The 16385-nt window shown below is 45.5% G+C and overlaps 1 protein-coding gene across 1 annotated transcript; it reads left to right on the top strand.

Moving 5' to 3' along the window:
- Positions 1-6276: 6276 nt before the first annotated feature.
- FGF16 (fibroblast growth factor 16) lies at positions 6277-15451 on the top strand. The gene is made up of 3 exons (XM_072815165.1): positions 6277-6926; positions 13010-13113; positions 14465-15451. Exons 1-3 carry the CDS (start codon positions 6653-6655, stop codon positions 14708-14710), a joined length of 624 nt encoding a protein of 207 aa, XP_072671266.1. The 5' UTR covers positions 6277-6652; the 3' UTR covers positions 14711-15451.
- Positions 15452-16385: the final 934 nt, after the last annotated feature.

Raw genomic sequence — 16385 nt, 5'->3', positions numbered from 1 at the left:
GTAACTATTGACTATGAACTACACTTATAACTCCTTGCTAATTCTGTTCTGCCCTCTTGTACCCTGCAGTGATTTTCTTTGCAAAGGGTTATTCAACCTATCCTTAGGGAAGCCTGTGGCACCAGCAGTTCTGTGGGAAGACCAGAACCTTTAGTCTCTTTCTATAGCTTCAAACATAGCAAATAAATGCTGAATTTCCCAGAAATCAGAGTGTAACTGATGAGACTTAAACCCCTCACAGAAATTGGATAAAGTCTCCAGTTTTAGGGACAGAGAAGCAAAGCAGAGTGACAATCTTGCTAATTGTAGGCCATAGCCAGAAAGCAAAGAGCTGATCTGAAGACCCTGCTTTTCCCCTTCATTTATGTGAGAAAGAGATGCTAAAAGGCTACCTCAGCAAGGCTCCAAGGAAACTGGGACCTCAGAGAAGCCCCCCTCCAACTGGCTTCTGCATCTCCTGAAATAAACTTGTCATCAGATTGTAGGACTAAAATAATCATCTCAGGTTTAAAAAAAAAAAAGAAGTGACTTTGGATTCAAACTTAGCTTCACAACCATCATATATATTCATCAACCATCATATTATATATCATATAAGCAAGAGCTCTGTAGATTCATATACTCTTATCCACTTATTCACACCTTAAACACACAATTCTTGCTATAACAGCAAATTTTCTAGTGTCATATACAAATATAAGCATGTATTTGTGTTGGGAAAACCAATACAATCAGAGTCTGCTCATACTTCTCTCCCAACACCCAGCTCTGAACCTACACATCTACCATTGATACTCACATTCACAGTCACACATGCCAGGCTGAGAACTGATCCATTTTGCCAGGGTTAGAGCCACATTCTACAGTGTCCCATTCCTCTCACAGAACTAAGAGGTCATTTCACAAAGATGTCATCACCTGCCAACTAATGGCAAGTTACATCCAGAATAAATGGTTCATTACCTACCCCCATTGCAGGTAGGCCCATGGGAGAATAATGGCTGAGACAAAGGAGACTTGAGACTTGACTCTCACTGCAGGAAGCCAACCACACAGGTAAGATGGGGGCTTGTTCCAGCTAAAGAGACTTCATTTCCTCTTTGGGCCCTAGAGTTGGAATGGGGAAATTGGAATGTCATCTGACTTTTTGTAGACTTCTCACACTCAACCATAAACCACCGGGGGAGAAAAAACTGACTGCTCTTTTACCCTGGACTTTCTTTGTCCAGAAGAAGATGGGGTAACATCATAACACTGTCTCTTGAAAAAGGTTCCGACACTTTTCAGAGTAGTGTAGTGACCAATGGCATGGACTCTGAAGCCACTCTCCAGGGTCTTAATTTCAGCCCCAGCACCTATAATCTGCATCACCTGGAGCAAGTTACTTAATCTTTCCAGCCCTTGGTTTTGCCATCTGTTGAAAATCAGAATAATAATAGCACCTACCTGGTGGTGGTATGATGTGATTGAAATGTAAGGCACTTAGATAATGCCAGGCACTTTGAATGCTCAGTATATGGAATTTACAGAAGAGTCATTTCCTGTTTTTCTCAGACTGCCACTTTCCCATTACTTGCCTACCCACAGAGAGGTGACAGTTTGGTCACCTCATTTCTGAGACAGGCCTCTAAAGCCCAGAGAGAACAAGACTGACCCAATATCACAGAGAAGGAATAATAGAATTGGAACTGATTGCTTTGGGGTGACTCGGCCAGTGTTCTCATCTCTGCCTTAGGAAAAAATGAGCATGGTTTAAGGAAAGCTGGGGAGGAAATATGACTGGGGCCAGGAAGGATGTAAATAATACTAAGAACAATGACCACTTAATATGTGCCAGGCACAGTTTTAAGTACATTCTGTGTATGATTTCATTTAAAACCTCACAGCAGGGCAGCCCCGGTGGCTCAGTGGTTTAGAACTGCCTTCAGTCCAGGGCATGATCCTGGAGACCCTGGATTGAGTCCCACGTCAGGCTCCCTGCATGGAGCCTGCTTCTCCCTCTGCCTGTGTCACTGCCTTGCTCTTTCTGTGTGTCTCTCATGAATAAATAAATAAAATATTTTTAAAAATAAATAAAACCTCACAGCAACCCTAGGCAGTCATGATTATTATCATCATCTTCTTCATCACCATTATCCAGCAAGGCTGAGGCTTCAACACCTAGAATGGCTTTAGGTTGGGATTTGAACCTAGGCAGTCTGACAGCAAAGATGAAATGTGCAACTGCTATACTATATACTACCATCCACAAAGAAAGCAGAAGGAAAGGAAAAGCAGGAACAAAGGACAAAGGAGCAATATAAGTTCTTTTTGAAGTAAATAGATTGAGGCAGTGTAATGTCAGGGTTAGGTCCTAAATTAAAATCAACAGTTTAAGTCTAGCCTCTGCTACTAATTATTGAATATCTTTGGGCCTCAAGCATCCTCAGCTGTAAAATGGGAATAAAACTGTTTCTTGGAATTGTGATAAGGCTTAGGAAGATAATGCATGTAAAGCACCTAAGGCAATGCTTAACCCAAAGTGAGTGCTTAGTAAATAGAAGCAATTGGTGTTATCAGCTATGCTCCCTGCAGGATTTGCCTAGCAATATAGCTCCCCATGCCCCCTCTCCGGGAAAGTAAGTTAAAAAGGAAAAAACATTCATATGCTGTAGGGAAAATTAAGAACTAGGCTAAGCAACAAATTCAGACAACCTTTCCCACCTCCTGAGGAGGGTAGTGTGGGGGGGGTGAGAGTGAGTAGGAGCATTATTAACTTCATTATATCCTTCTCAAGGAACAGATCTCAGCAGGCTGCCCTCAGTTTCTGGTCACTTATAGCCTGAGTCAGAACTCTCTTTTTTCTTTTTTTCTTTTGAAACTTTAATTGCAGTTATGGTTTGCACTTTTCTTTACATTTTTTAATTGAAATTCAATTTGTCAACATATAGTATAACACCCAGTGCTCATCCTATTAAGTGCCCTCCTCAGTGCCCATCACCCAGTTACTCTTTTTTCTTAAGGTGTTTTTTTCTATGTCCTTTTCACATAGGTTGCTTTATTTTTCATGTCAACCTTACAAGATATCGGGGAAGGAGGATGGGATCTCAGATGTGTTGAGTGTCTTCTCTATACCAGACAGAATGCTGGACACTTACCATCAGTGATTTCATTTCATCCTCACAATACCACTGTGACGTTATCCTCACTTCAAAAGTGTTGTCCTGAACCCAATGTGGGGTTGCTTCTTTTTTTATGTACATTTTCCTCTCATCCCATATATTCAACCCTGGCCAGAGGTTATGTCCTGCTGAGGGTTTTCTAGAAACCAAAATACCAAAATATTCTGAAATCTCACTGTCCTCAACACATTGATCTTTGTATAATCCCAAGGCCCATAAATTGAGAGTAATTTGCCCCCAGTGGATCTGAGATGAAATTATGACTCTGCTTATTAGCTATACAACTCTGTGCTAGTCACCTAACCTCACCTCTAAAATAGGGATGTGGCACTTGCTACCCACAATGTTGTGAAAATTAAATAACTTTCATAAAAGTGCTCTCAATTGGGCCACTTCATGGAAACATTGTTTAAAATAGAATCATCAGGGGGTACCTGGGTGGCTCAGTCGGTTAAGCATCCACTCTCAGTCTGGGCACAGGTCATGATCTCTGGTTTGTGAGATCCAGCCCGCATCAGCTCTCCATTCAGCACGGAGTCTGCTTGGGATTCTCTCTCCCTCTTCCTCTGCCCCTCCTCCACTTGCTCTCTTTCACAAATAAATAAATTAATTAAATCTTTAAAATAGAATCATTGGCCAGCTTAATCTCAGAAAAGCCCCAGAAGGCAGATAGAAAGCTTATATCTCTGACCTTAGATCAGCAAGGACACCAGATCTGCAACTGTGGTTGGTGACTTTGGGAATGTTGGGTGACAAAGAGTACAGAAATTCCCTGAAGTAATTGTTGAGGAAATGACCTTTCACCATTATCAGTGTGTTATTTATATCATCACAGAGACATCTAAATCCTTTACAATCACATACTTCTCAAAGCAGTTTCATCCACATCATTTCATGTGACATTCACTGAAACTCCCAAGAATTAGTCTTTATCGTTTAAATTGTCCCATTTGCTTTGTTACTCTTTTCCCCTTCCTGGAAGTGGCCCACTGGAATTTGCAAAATCCTTCCCATTTTCCCTTGGCGGTCCATCCAAACCAAAGGCCACACTTTGGCCCAGAATCCAGCCCTAAACCCCTCCAGATAGGTCTTCTTTCACTTTCTGAATTCACACAGCACTCTGTACCTTATACTACCTGGTATTCTAGTCGCTTAAAGATTTTACTTATTTGAGAGAGAGAGACAGAGAGAGCCTGAGGTGGGGGAGGGGAAATGGACTAGCCGATTCCCAGGTAAGTGGGGGGTGCTACCCTCGAGATAATGACCTGCGCTGAAGGCAGACGTTTAACACTGAGCCACCCAGGCCCTCTAGTCTTTTATATATTTATCTTAACCTCCGCCCCTCAGCCCTACCTTCTCACTAGATCTGTGAACTCTTCAAAGGGAAGAAGGAAGAAGGAAGGAAGGATTTCCTCATTTTATGTCAGTCCTGCTTTTGAAAGCTTTTTATTAGGAAAAATTTCACATGTGTATGTTTTTATATAAAGCAGAAGGAATTTATAATGAACATCCAGGGATCCATCAGCCAGCTTCAACAATTAGTAACATATGAATAGTATTATTGCATCTATACCTCCACTCCTTCTGTCTTCTCACTCTGGATTAAAGTAAATCCCAGATAGCCTGTCATTTCATCCATCAATACTCCAATAGGGACGCCATCTTTTGCATTTCTGTGTCCCCTACAATGGGAAGAGCATTTTCATCTGTGTTCCCTACTACTGGGAGCATACAGAAGATGATTTCTGAGCCCCTACTATGTGCTGGATATTGTGCTTGGCTCAGGCGGTTCTGTCTGAGCTAAGGAGACACACCAGAACCAAGCCACGATGTTCCAAACCAAGAACTGCTGCAGGCAGTTCCAGAAAGTGAGCTTGCAGTGTACGTGGGTGCCCAGGAGCGGGAATCAGATTGCACTAATTGAATTGAGTTAAATTGGTTTTCTTTCCTGGAGACCCGGAGTTCGAACTGGCCATGAGACATGGGTTCTCCAGCAGGAGGCGCTGCAAAGACAGGAGTGTGGTGGAGGTGGAGGTGCTGGCTGTGATCAGCTTCTGCCGGAGACTGTAAGACAGCCAGAGCCCGCTGCGGGTGCAAACTGCAGGCAACAACGCAGTTTAATAGGCGAGCAGGACGCTGAGCACCAGGGCCTGAGAGGAGCCCCAGGGTTCAGGTGGGGGCAGAGGTGTGGGGGAGCTGGGCAGTCTGGGTACCTGCTCCCCAAATCTTCATGACGTTACGGGTTGCCCTTGAAAGCCGCCAGATCTTGCTCCAACTGCGGCTCTTCATAATAGAATATCTCGGAGCAGGGCACAGGACACAGCAAGGAAACACCTGTTTCCAACAAGAAAAGAAGTGGGTGGAAGCCCCCACTAGGCTTCCAATGGCCTCTCACCGAGTTTGCTCTCGAGAGCCTTGTAAAGGCGCGCCCAGAAAGCCGGTGGAGATCATTTTACAAAAAGATCACTTTCTATTTCTTACTCCCCCATACTTTTCCTAAACTGTAAACGTCCCTTAAAAAAAAAAGTCTTTCCTCCGTGGGGTTTCCTGCTCCTCCCAGACCCCTTAAAGTCCCCGCCTCGGTGCCGGCAGGGACCGCTACCACCCCCATTCCCAAATTTTGCAACTTTATTCGCTTCCGGATTTTTCACTTCCTCAGCCCCCACCCACCTACAGGTGGGGAGTGGGACGGGATGGGCAACAGAACAAAGAAACCAGGGAGCTCCTGTCCCAGGCCAAGCGCCCTTTCTGCGGTTTTCGAGCAGCCTGGGAACAAGAAGGGCTCAAGAACGCGTGAACTCCCAGCAGCCCTGGTCTCAAGCCACTTTCCAAACGCGAGAAGCCCGAAGACGCGCGGGAGGTGGGAACTGCCCCCGCGCAGCCAACAGACCTCCACTCAACAAGCCCGAGTGGCCGTGGGCGCCAACAGTCTCCACGCACTGGGCTCCGTTATTTCATCAGCAGTTTCAGAAAAACCTGCCAAAAGCAGTTATGCCTCACTGCAATGTGTAGCTTTTTCCTGCCATTTTTTTCATAATAAAAGAGGGAGTGAAGCTCGCTCGCTCTCTCCTCCCTCACCCCCTCCCTTCCAAAAAGAGCCAAATGGATACAAAGGGGGGGGGGGAACCACACTCCAATCTCCGAGGGGATGCCAGTGAGGTGTGGCTTGTATTTAAATATCCAATATGTCAATGTAAGGGGAGTGCGTATGTATATAAAGTGCCATTTGCATCTGATAGCTCGAGGAAGCCAGCTATGAGAGGCCTAGGGAGATGGATGCGTAGGGGAAGCGCCACTTTGACTGAGAGCAAGGTCAGGAGCTCGTTGCCCCGCCGCTGAGAAGTTCCTTGGACGCGAACAGACGTCAACTGCAGCTAGGCAGAACGCGGAGCGAGAGAGGGAGAGAACAAGCGCCGCTAAGTCGCCTGCACTCGCCGAGCGGAGAGGTAGTTCGCGCCCCGCGGCCCCCACTCGGCCCCGCGCACCCCGCCATGGCGGAGGTGGGGGGGGTCTTCGCCTCCTTGGACTGGGATCTGCACGGCTTCTCCTCGTCTGTGGGGAACGTGCCCATAGCTGACTCCTCGGGTTTCCTGAACGAGCGCCTGGGCCAGATTGAGGGGAAGCTGCAGCGCGGCTCGCCCACAGACTTCGCCCACCTGAAGGGGATCCTGCGGCGCCGCCAGCTCTACTGCCGCACCGGCTTCCACCTGGAGATCTTCCCCAACGGCACAGTGCATGGCACCCGCCACGACCACAGTCGTTTCGGTGAGGACGCGGCAGGGAGGGACGGGAAGCCAGCAGACGGCTCTCTGGGGAGCCAACGGCTCGGGGCTTGGGCTTGGGGGCCGTGGGCTGCCCCCAGCTCGGTGCCGTCCGGGCGCGTCTAGGCGGGAGACCGCTAGGGACGTGGGGCAGGCGGGATCGGATGGTGCAAACCTGAGTAGCGCGGAGTCAGGGCGCCTGGCACCCTCAGACGCTCTCGGGAAGAGGCGGGGGCACCTTGAGGTGCAGCCTCTCTTTTCCCCACTCCACCCTTCTTCCCTCCCCCATAGCGAGGGAATCGTTCTGACACTGGACGCTGCGCTTAGGATGAAAGCAGGTGGAGTTGGAGAAGGGGAGCACTCGCCGAGGACGCCAGGCACCGTGGCTGCAGCGCGGGGTCTCGAGGGCAGCAGGGTTGTCATGGCCGTGGCGGATTGTCTGGAGCAGACGCCTTTGTGGGCTATGGATGTGGTGGGCAGGCGGCCCCAGCCGGAGTCGCTTTTGGCGGAGACGGGGACTGGGCAGCCGTGGCACCTGCCTGCCTCTGGCTTGCTCTGCCCGGGGTGGAGGCCAATCCAGGCAGCAAGGCGTGCTGGGTATTGGAGAAACCGGGACAGCCTCCCGCTGTCCAGTGTGTGAGGACCTCCCTAGGTCAGCTTTTGCCTGTATATACCTCTGGACCCCTTGCCTCACAGTGAGGAAGTGGTCCTGGGCCCACTCCCAAACCCAGAAACAGGTGTCTCCTGAGCTCAGGACAGGAAATGTACAACCTAACAGGATTTTCTCTGCCCAACACCCGGCAGATTGTTTAAATGGCACATCTGCCTGTCTCACAGACAAAACATAATTAGTAAAACCTTGATGTGGATTGGAGATCATTAGGTTTCTAAACAAATGTGTTCATTCCTCAGTAACTTGGCCATTTTTATTTTCAATTTCCTATCACTACTAAACCATAATTCAGGTGCTGTGACAGCTACCTTTACTGGGAGCCCCATCCCCCAGTGCCCTCTACTTCCTCCCAAGAACCCTATGGCCCAAGGACACCTTCTATCCTTAAGCCAGTAAGAGGCATTGCCACCCCTCAAGCATGATACCCATTCCCTTCTTTATTCCACCCTCCCCCGTCTCCCCCCCCCCAAACCGCCCCATCCTCCTATTCCCCTGCCTTGCTAGAGCTGCATCTGGAGTGCACAGTGAAAGGCGGGGAGGGGTGGAGGGGGCAGCTCCCAGAGGCCAGTTCCTGGGCAAGGCCAAGTCTAGCAAACAACTTAAGGTCAGGGCTGGTGTTCCTTGCTGGGAGCAAACAGGAACTCTAATGAGGTCTATGTCATCTTGGAAAAAGGCACTCACCGACCTGGCGTACAGTGGGTTGTGTGTGAGGTGGGTGGGAGTAATGGAGGGGTGCAGGTGTCTGTATAAACTTGCAGCAGGTCCTCAAAAGGGTGATAGGTGGGGTCAGGGAAGTGGGAGACGCAACTTGGCTCCTTTCCCTTCCATCACTTGTGACTTTGCAGTTCCCTTTTGTTCCTCTTCAGGAGTGGGACTCCCACCCTGGCCTCAGAACCTCCCAAAGTCTCCCAGAAATGGCCTAAAGATATTGAAGTAGCTCATTTCTGATATATAAAAAGAAAAATCATGAAATGATGGAGAAATGTAGGGTGGGGGCATCAGAGGTGGGGAAACTATGAGCTTGGCTTCCAGCAGCTAGTATTCGTCTGACTCTGCCTAAGCTGAGCTCAATAACCTACAAGGTCACCATAAATTAGTAATAGGCTCTTGGGATAAGTGGTCTTTAATTACCTCCCTAAGGACACATCTTGATTTCTTTTCATCTCTCAGGCCTGCTAAGGGTAAGTTTAAGGAGAAACCAAAAGAAATAAAACTGGCAGGAGGAAGGGATGTTTTCATTGCTGCTTAACTGACTGCTTCATTTTTGGTTTTGCCTTTTAAAATAACACTGCCTGAGACCACCTCTGCACCACCTTTTTCCCTTTCCTCCTTCCCTGGTTTCCTGGCCGTTCCATGTATTTCCTGTAAAGGAAATGATAACTAGTCAAAGCTGTCTCTTTGTAACCTCCAATGCCAACTTTCAAACACACATTTACTCTTTCTTTCTCAGTTTAGCTTTTGGCAAAGAAAGAGGTGGTGTTTGAGTTTGCTAATTCTCCTCCCTCCACATTTGAGTTAATCAGCCAGGGTATTCAATAAATCGAAACTTTTACATTCCATAAGTGCTTTAGCAGTCAACATTCCAGCAGGGTAAAGTAGGCCAGACTTAAGATATAAAATATTATAGATTTCTGCTTGGGGGGAGGAGGTAGTCTCCAAAGGCCATGTAAAGTAAATAACTATTTGTTGTAATTGGAGAGCAGGGCCCCCAAGGATTACCCTGGAATCCATGTGTTCAGAACAAGTTAAGCTAAGCCCAAGAGCAGCCACAACTCCAAATAATAACCTTCTGCCATAGCCTATGCTCCCCCCTCTCCCACTCCATTCTGCAATCAGTAGTCAGGAGGTGGCATTTCCATGAGTTTCATGGGGATCCTGGCATTCCTGAGGGGCACCTGTAGACTGGCAGAGCAGAGCTTGGGAGTCAGCCTGGAGGAGAGGCCTCCCACCAGGTGTGATGGAGCAGGCTAATGCAGCTGCTTTGGGTTTTGAGCAATCTGGTTCTCATTTGTCACGATGCCAAAGCAGCACTGTCTTGGCCCAGAAGGCCTGAAAGGATGACCAAGGGCACTCAGGCAAGTTATGGAACCAGATTCAATGACACATTAGCCCACCATCTAGCTAGGTTCTGAAGCAGTGGGGCTCAGGACAGATATGTTTTGACTGAGGCCATGGGGAAAAAGATGTAAGAAGAGTTTGGAAATTGTGGAGCAAAGGCCAGAACCTGAGATGGACAGGTCAAGATGAGGCAGAATAGAAGGGAGGTTGTGGACCTGGAAGGGGGTGAGAGAACTGGAGACAAACATTGTCTACTTAATATTTTACCTCCACACTTTGCTGTTAATACCCCCCTCCAACTGTAACTGGGAAAATGTGAAAATGGCTTGTTTTCTCTCTCCCTTCATGCTGGCTGGGATTCAGGAGGTTTAGGTATATCTGTTCCATCATCATGTGCCACTGGGTTCCCACAGTTTGAATCCAGCTAATAGGAAAGTTGGCAAAGGAAAATGATGCCCAAAGACAGCTGGACAGGGATGATTCCAGCTGTTGGAGACCCCGGTTACTGGACACAACCCAAGTGACTTCCTGTATGATCTGTCCTTTGGCATCAGGGTTAACAGAGAGTTGGAGAAAAACTGTAGTGACTCAAATGGCCACACCTTTTGTGTTTCATGATTTGTTCTCACACCAGGTCTTGGATGGTGAGATCACAAGCTGCCCTCTGCTACTTAATGAGCTCAGGGCTATCAGAGCCATGAGATACTTAGAGAATGAGGGAACTAAGACTTGAAGCTCAGAAGCAATTTGTCTAAGCAAAGGAAAAAACTGAAGGTTCCAGCAGGTTGGTATCCCTCAAAGTTTAGCACGCAGAACTGAACCATAACCTGGTTTCTTGCTTCCTCACCATATTAGCCACTCTCCTTTGAACATACTCCTGTTTTTCCATAGACCACTTTAAACACAGAAGAACTAAAAACAGCACTCTCAGTGTGGTCTACGGCAGAACAGAGTGGGGAAGTCTCTTCCCTTTTTTAAAAATTTTATTTATTTATACATGAGAGACAGAGAGGCAGAGACACAGGCAGAGGGAGAAGCAGGCTCCATGCAAGGAGCCCGATGCGGTACTCAATCCCAGGACTCTAGGATCATGCCCTGAGCCAAAGGCAGATGCTCAACCGCTGAGCCACCCAGGTATCCCCAGTCTCCTCCCTTATGCCAGTTACTAGACCTCTGTCAGTGCAGCCTTAGATCACATCAGCTTTTTTTGTTTCACATTAGTTTTGTGAGAAATTTTCATTTTTACATGACTAGTTGTACATGAACTTTTTAATATCATGAATCACCCATCCTAAGCTTACCCTGTCCAGTTAAATCTCTTAGTCATCATTGTGTATGTTCTGCTAAGCCACATCTCCTCATTCCAAAGGTGGGCTGACTTGTATTTAATGAAAATGCATGGAAACACATAGGAATATTACATGTTTTCAAGAAAGTATACATGGTTGCTTGAAGTGGGGAAGAGGATAGGAGCAGAGTATGGAAATAGAAAGAAATAGATAAATAAAAAGCCCTTGTACAGACCAATTATGAAAATAGGCCATAAAACAAGGAGTATGATTAACTCAACTATCCGTGCTTGAGGCTCACCATCCTCCAACAAAACACAAATACAAAACCTCTTGAGTAATCAGTTTGGGGACCAAAGTTTGGGACTTTACATTTACTCTAATTAAAGCTTATTTGGTTGGAGTCAGCTCATTTTCCCACCCTCTTGCAATTGCTTTGGATTTTGATTGTGTCACCTTCTCAGCTATACATCTTCTAGAACTGAGGTAGGCAGTTCCCCTATGTCCTCTTACAAGTCATTTATTAAAATGTTAAACAAAGCAGAGCCAAAATCAGACACTTATGTTTTGCAGCTAAAGGTTCTGATCCTTTAAATCACTTCCTCCTAAACCCCTACTTGACACTAGCTATTTGCCCTTCTCTTCCTATCATCTTTCGTCAATCTCCTTTCCCAAAACTCCTTTCTTGTAGTATAAGAGTTAAGAACAACCTGAAAATAAAACTTAAAGGATTTCAGCATTAGAGGCAATACAATGGCAGCAGAACTTTGCGTTCTTCCAAGAGCTCCAACTGGGCCATGGAAACATGTACCCTAAAGCTGCCACACCTGCATACCCATATACCAGCACAAATCACTGGGGCTTTTAAGGAGAGTTCCCACTGGAGTTTTGAATCTGATTTCAAAATTAACCACTTAATTTGTTAAGTAATCTTTAAGGAATCAATTACACTCCCTATGTAGTTGGGGTAAGAAAAGCAGCCAGATCTGAGCTCATTTCATACCTTTGGTTGCCTCTGTGAGTCAACCATATCAAGTTTGGTCTGTATGTTGAAAAACATGGTTAGACACAGGAATATCAAAGAGGAATCTACTTGACCATTATGTTTATATCCATAGAATAACAGATATACCATCTTAAGACAAAATAGTAGTCTTCAGCATCATTGGGATTTAAGTTCTGGGTCCTTTTTCCCTCTTAGAAGTTGATATCTTTTTTTCCTCCTAGAGCTGCTGGGTAAATTAAAACATTTTCAATTCCTCATCTCTAACTTTGTCAGGTAGAGGGATGTTTCTGAATGTCTTCCAAACTTTCCCCTTAAAGTTGTATCAGTATCAAGTCAGGATCAAATCCAGTACTACCTGCAAACTCTTTGCCATGGATAAACTTAAAATTCTAAAGAGACAGGGGGAAAATGACAGCCTTGTCAGCCTGGGACTGCACTGGCTAAAAGCATACTTTAGGAGAAAGCTCTCACCAGGCCATGTTTTTCCTTGTGCCATAGGCAGGAGACACAGATTTAGTGAGTGGACTGTGTGGCCTTTGTTAGAGTCAGCTACAAGCAGTTGACAGCCTCATGTGGCTTTAAGGACATGGGAGCTAAGAAGGTGCAAAAGAAATTCAGCCTAGAGAACAACAAGGTAATGCTGTGTGAGCTAGGGAGGAGGGAAGTGACTTTGGGGAGATACAGAAATCTAGCCACATTCTTCCATGTAGAAAGCTACCCTCCCATTTCTTGAAATGGCAGTATTTAACATCAATAGTACCTTGTAATTATGGAGCTTTCATAGCCAAAGCCTTCTCATGGTCTCTTCCTCATTTGTCTAAGAGTGTTAAGAAATTGTTTCACCCATCTTATATATGGAAAAACGAAAGCCCAGAGAGAGACTCAGCAACTTTTCTGAGGTTTCATTCTTGCTGCAAAAGATAATTTCATAAGGTAACTCACCAAAGGCATACAGGGCTGGCTTCCAGTTGGGGATAAATGACCAGTAGCTCATGTCACCTGAACAGCTTCCTCTTAGCTTGACATCAATAATAGAAATGGCATTCATTCTTTTGCTCTAGGAATCCTGGAGTTTATTAGTCTGGCTGTGGGGTTGATCAGCATCCGGGGAGTGGACTCTGGCCTGTACTTAGGAATGAATGAGCGAGGAGAACTGTATGGGTCGGTAAGTTGAAGGTTTTCTTTTCATCAGAGGCTATTACCACCAGTGTTTGGACTATGTAAGGAAAAAGTATAAAAACATTTATCTAGCACTTGAAATACTTCTATCTACTGCAAAGGATTAGTGTCATCTAGTTGCTTCTTGGCTGCCTAAGAGCTTGCTATATAACACTTTCACTCGTTCAGTTCCCATCAAAGCATAAGCTTTTCTGTGCTACATTTGCTTTCACCTTTTCCATTAGTGGGCCAGCTAGTCTCATGATAATAGTAAGCTGTGCTGGTTTGTCAACAGTTTATAACGGTTTGGGGGCATTTATACTCCTGAGGAGCACCTCCGAATTTTAATGGTACCTAGAGGAGCAGCAGATAGCTGGCACAAAAAATAGGCAGTGGAAGAGCTGGCCTTCAGATTGAGATTCTGAGATTAAAAACACAGTCCCTGGTTTCCAGGCTGCTTCAGCTGAATCCCAGAGGCCAAATGAAACAAACAAATGAAGAGTGAGGGTTCCAGGGTCTGGTGACAGCCCTAAGTCCCCAGCTAGGATTGGGTTGGCTGCAGTACATGTTCTCTATTCTGGAAGCTAGCCCAGAGCTGGGGAATGGTGAGTGACTTTGCTGACCTTAACCCTTTCAGGGGATCCCAACTCCTGGGCTTGCCTTTTGAGTCCTATAGCATGCTTTCTGGCTGCCTGCACCCCATGAAATCAGAGCAAATTTTTCCCTGACACCTAAGAGATAGGCCTGTCCCCAGCACTCAGTTTTGGCAACCCCAGCAAGTAGTATGCCAGCTGAATCAAGTGTGAAAAGGGACAGAGGCAAGAGACCTGCCTCAGGAACTGCTAGCTTGAAGTAGCCGGATTGGAGGAACTTTTCAAGGAGATCTTTTCTGAACTTTCCAACTGACAAGCCTGAGACCCTTCATTAGGAGAGATCACAACTCACCTCCCATGGAGCTTTATATAGACCCAAGGCCTTTGCCTGTTAGTTGACATGGTTGACTGTAATCTCAATGGATTTGACATTATTTGCCCTAAGTAGGGAGAAAACTTGGATGCCAGAGGAGCACTGGGAGGCCATAGCAGAAATTCTCAGGTTCAAAGAACCAGGTGAGACCATGTCCTTCAGTCTCCTGCCTTCAGGAAAGATGTCACCTAAAATATTTCTGTGTGGTTCATGAAAGAGGATGAAGGCAATACAGACAGGACTGTTTTGTGCTATTTTGAAAGAAGATGCTCAGGAATACTGGGAGATAGGACTGACTTTTTCTTATAACAATGTGCTATTGCTATTTCAGCAAGTTGGGATGGGAGAAATAGTCATTTAATAGGCTCTGCTTTATTTTCTCACCCTCACAGAAGAAACTCACACGTGAATGTGTTTTCCGGGAACAATTTGAAGAAAACTGGTACAACACCTATGCTTCCACCTTGTACAAACACTTGGACTCGGAGAGACAGTATTATGTGGCCTTGAATAAAGACGGCTCACCCCGGGAGGGATACAGGACTAAACGACACCAGAAATTCACTCACTTTTTGCCCAGGCCAGTAGATCCTTCTAAGTTGCCCTCCATGTCCAGAGACCTCTTCCGCTATAGATAATGGACCCCTAGTATGACCTCTGTGACCCCCATACTCTAGGTCCACAGTTGTCTCTGCAAGCACTATACTCATAGCTTTTCAACCCTCTTACCTATCAATTTAGATAACAGAGAAGCACTTCCTGTTCAACTCAACCCAGCTATTCCCTTGTTCAAAGTGTATATCAAAGTTGGGTTATTTGAGGGAGGGATACGGGTGGAAGGGGTGGGCTGGAGGGAATCTTGTATATACATTTTTTCTTTACTCATGTTCTTTCCCCTGAGGTGGCACAAGAAAGAATGGGGGCCCCTCCCAAGGGCCAGGGATATCATGCCCCACAATCTACCCAAATACTTTGACAATGGGTAAATGAAAGACCAAGGAATCTGCCATAGATGCTACATACAGAGCTTTAGAAAAGTCTCATTAAAATCCTTGGGGCTATGACCCTGGTGCAGGCCATCCCTGCATTGGCTTTGGAGATTTCTTATCTGTCCTGACATGCAGTTTTCCTGCCATTGGAAGTGGGAGATGGGGTAGGTTGTGAGAAAATGATATTAAAATGTAAGCATGGATACTGTGCATAAGGACAAACTATTTATGAAATGAATATGCTATTTATTTTATATATTTATTTATTTCAAAATAATTTTATTTTTAATGAGAGATGCTATGACTGGATTTTCATCAGAAAGAATAAGGTCCTACTGAAACAGGATAAATGAGTTATTAAAGGCTTTTATTGGCAATAAAATTTTATATTGTAACCATTGTCTAATTCTATTGAGTTGTATATTTAGTAGGATTAGAAGGCTGGTTGGCTTCTTTTTCTCCAACTTATTAGAATCTCCTGATGTCAGCATCAAACTACCTAGCCTAGATGACCTATTACCAACAACATCAGCATTATTTAGGGGACTTATCTGAAGTCCTTTCTGGTCCTATGACTTTAAACTTAGTGATGAATCAAAGCTTCAGGAAAGCCTGGACCAATAGCTCTTACAGAAGCCCCTATTTATGCTTAGGACAAAACTTGGACCCTCTTTTGGGATTTGGTTAGGGACCAAAGCCTGAAGGCCTTACTTTAGATATGAAGATAAAGGGACTCAAAATAAAGAACAATCAGTAGGGACAACTATTTTTTTGAACCAATTTCCCTTCTTGGAAGAATCCTCTCACTCCCTCTCCAGCCCCAACACCCATCCCCTGCCAGTGCTTCTCCTAGAGTTTTGGGAAGCTGATAACATATTTCCCTAAAGAGGTAGTTCTCAGAGTGTATAGTCTCTTGACCAGAAGCAGTAGCTGAGAGCTGGTTAGAAATGTAATTTGTCACACCCTACCCTAGACCTGCCAAATCAGAAACTCTGTGGGGTGGGGCCTAGCAATCTGCATCTTAATAAGCCTTCCAGAGGATTCCTGTGCAGGATACATGTTGAAATCTAGTGCCCAAAAGAAATGGTTTTCAAAAAGAATTATTTTTGCAGCTGAATAGCTTATAAATAAAGTTTTAGGATAACTTTAGTCCATAAAACAAAAATAGAGTTGCTCTAGTTCAAGTGGAGATGGCATTCCTGGAACTCCTTCTTCTCCAGAGGAGCCCCTGAGATATCTTGGTTTAAAATTCCTAGCCTCTTTACTGATATTAACTCAGGAGCATAGGGTTATTGAATTTTCAAAGCATATGCTGTCAGGGAAA

This window comes from Canis lupus, chromosome X (assembly GCF_048164855.1).
Source record: "Canis lupus baileyi chromosome X, mCanLup2.hap1, whole genome shotgun sequence".
In the NCBI taxonomy this organism is placed as follows: Eukaryota; Metazoa; Chordata; class Mammalia; order Carnivora; family Canidae; genus Canis; species Canis lupus.
The sequence above is the reverse complement of the archived record's forward strand: the minus strand, read 5'-3'. Positions and strand labels throughout refer to the sequence as shown.

Excerpts from the sequence above, each read along its gene's own strand:
- FGF16 (XM_072815165.1), top strand. The coding sequence starts at position 6,653 with ATGGCGGAGGTGGGGGGGGTCTTCGCCTCCTTGGACTGGGATCTGCAC. Across the intron at positions 6,927-13,009 it reads CCACGACCACAGTCGTTTCG|GAATCCTGGAGTTTATTAGT; the intron begins GTGAGGACGCGG and ends CTTTTGCTCTAG. Across the intron at positions 13,114-14,464 it reads GAGGAGAACTGTATGGGTCG|AAGAAACTCACACGTGAATG; the intron begins GTAAGTTGAAGG and ends TCACCCTCACAG.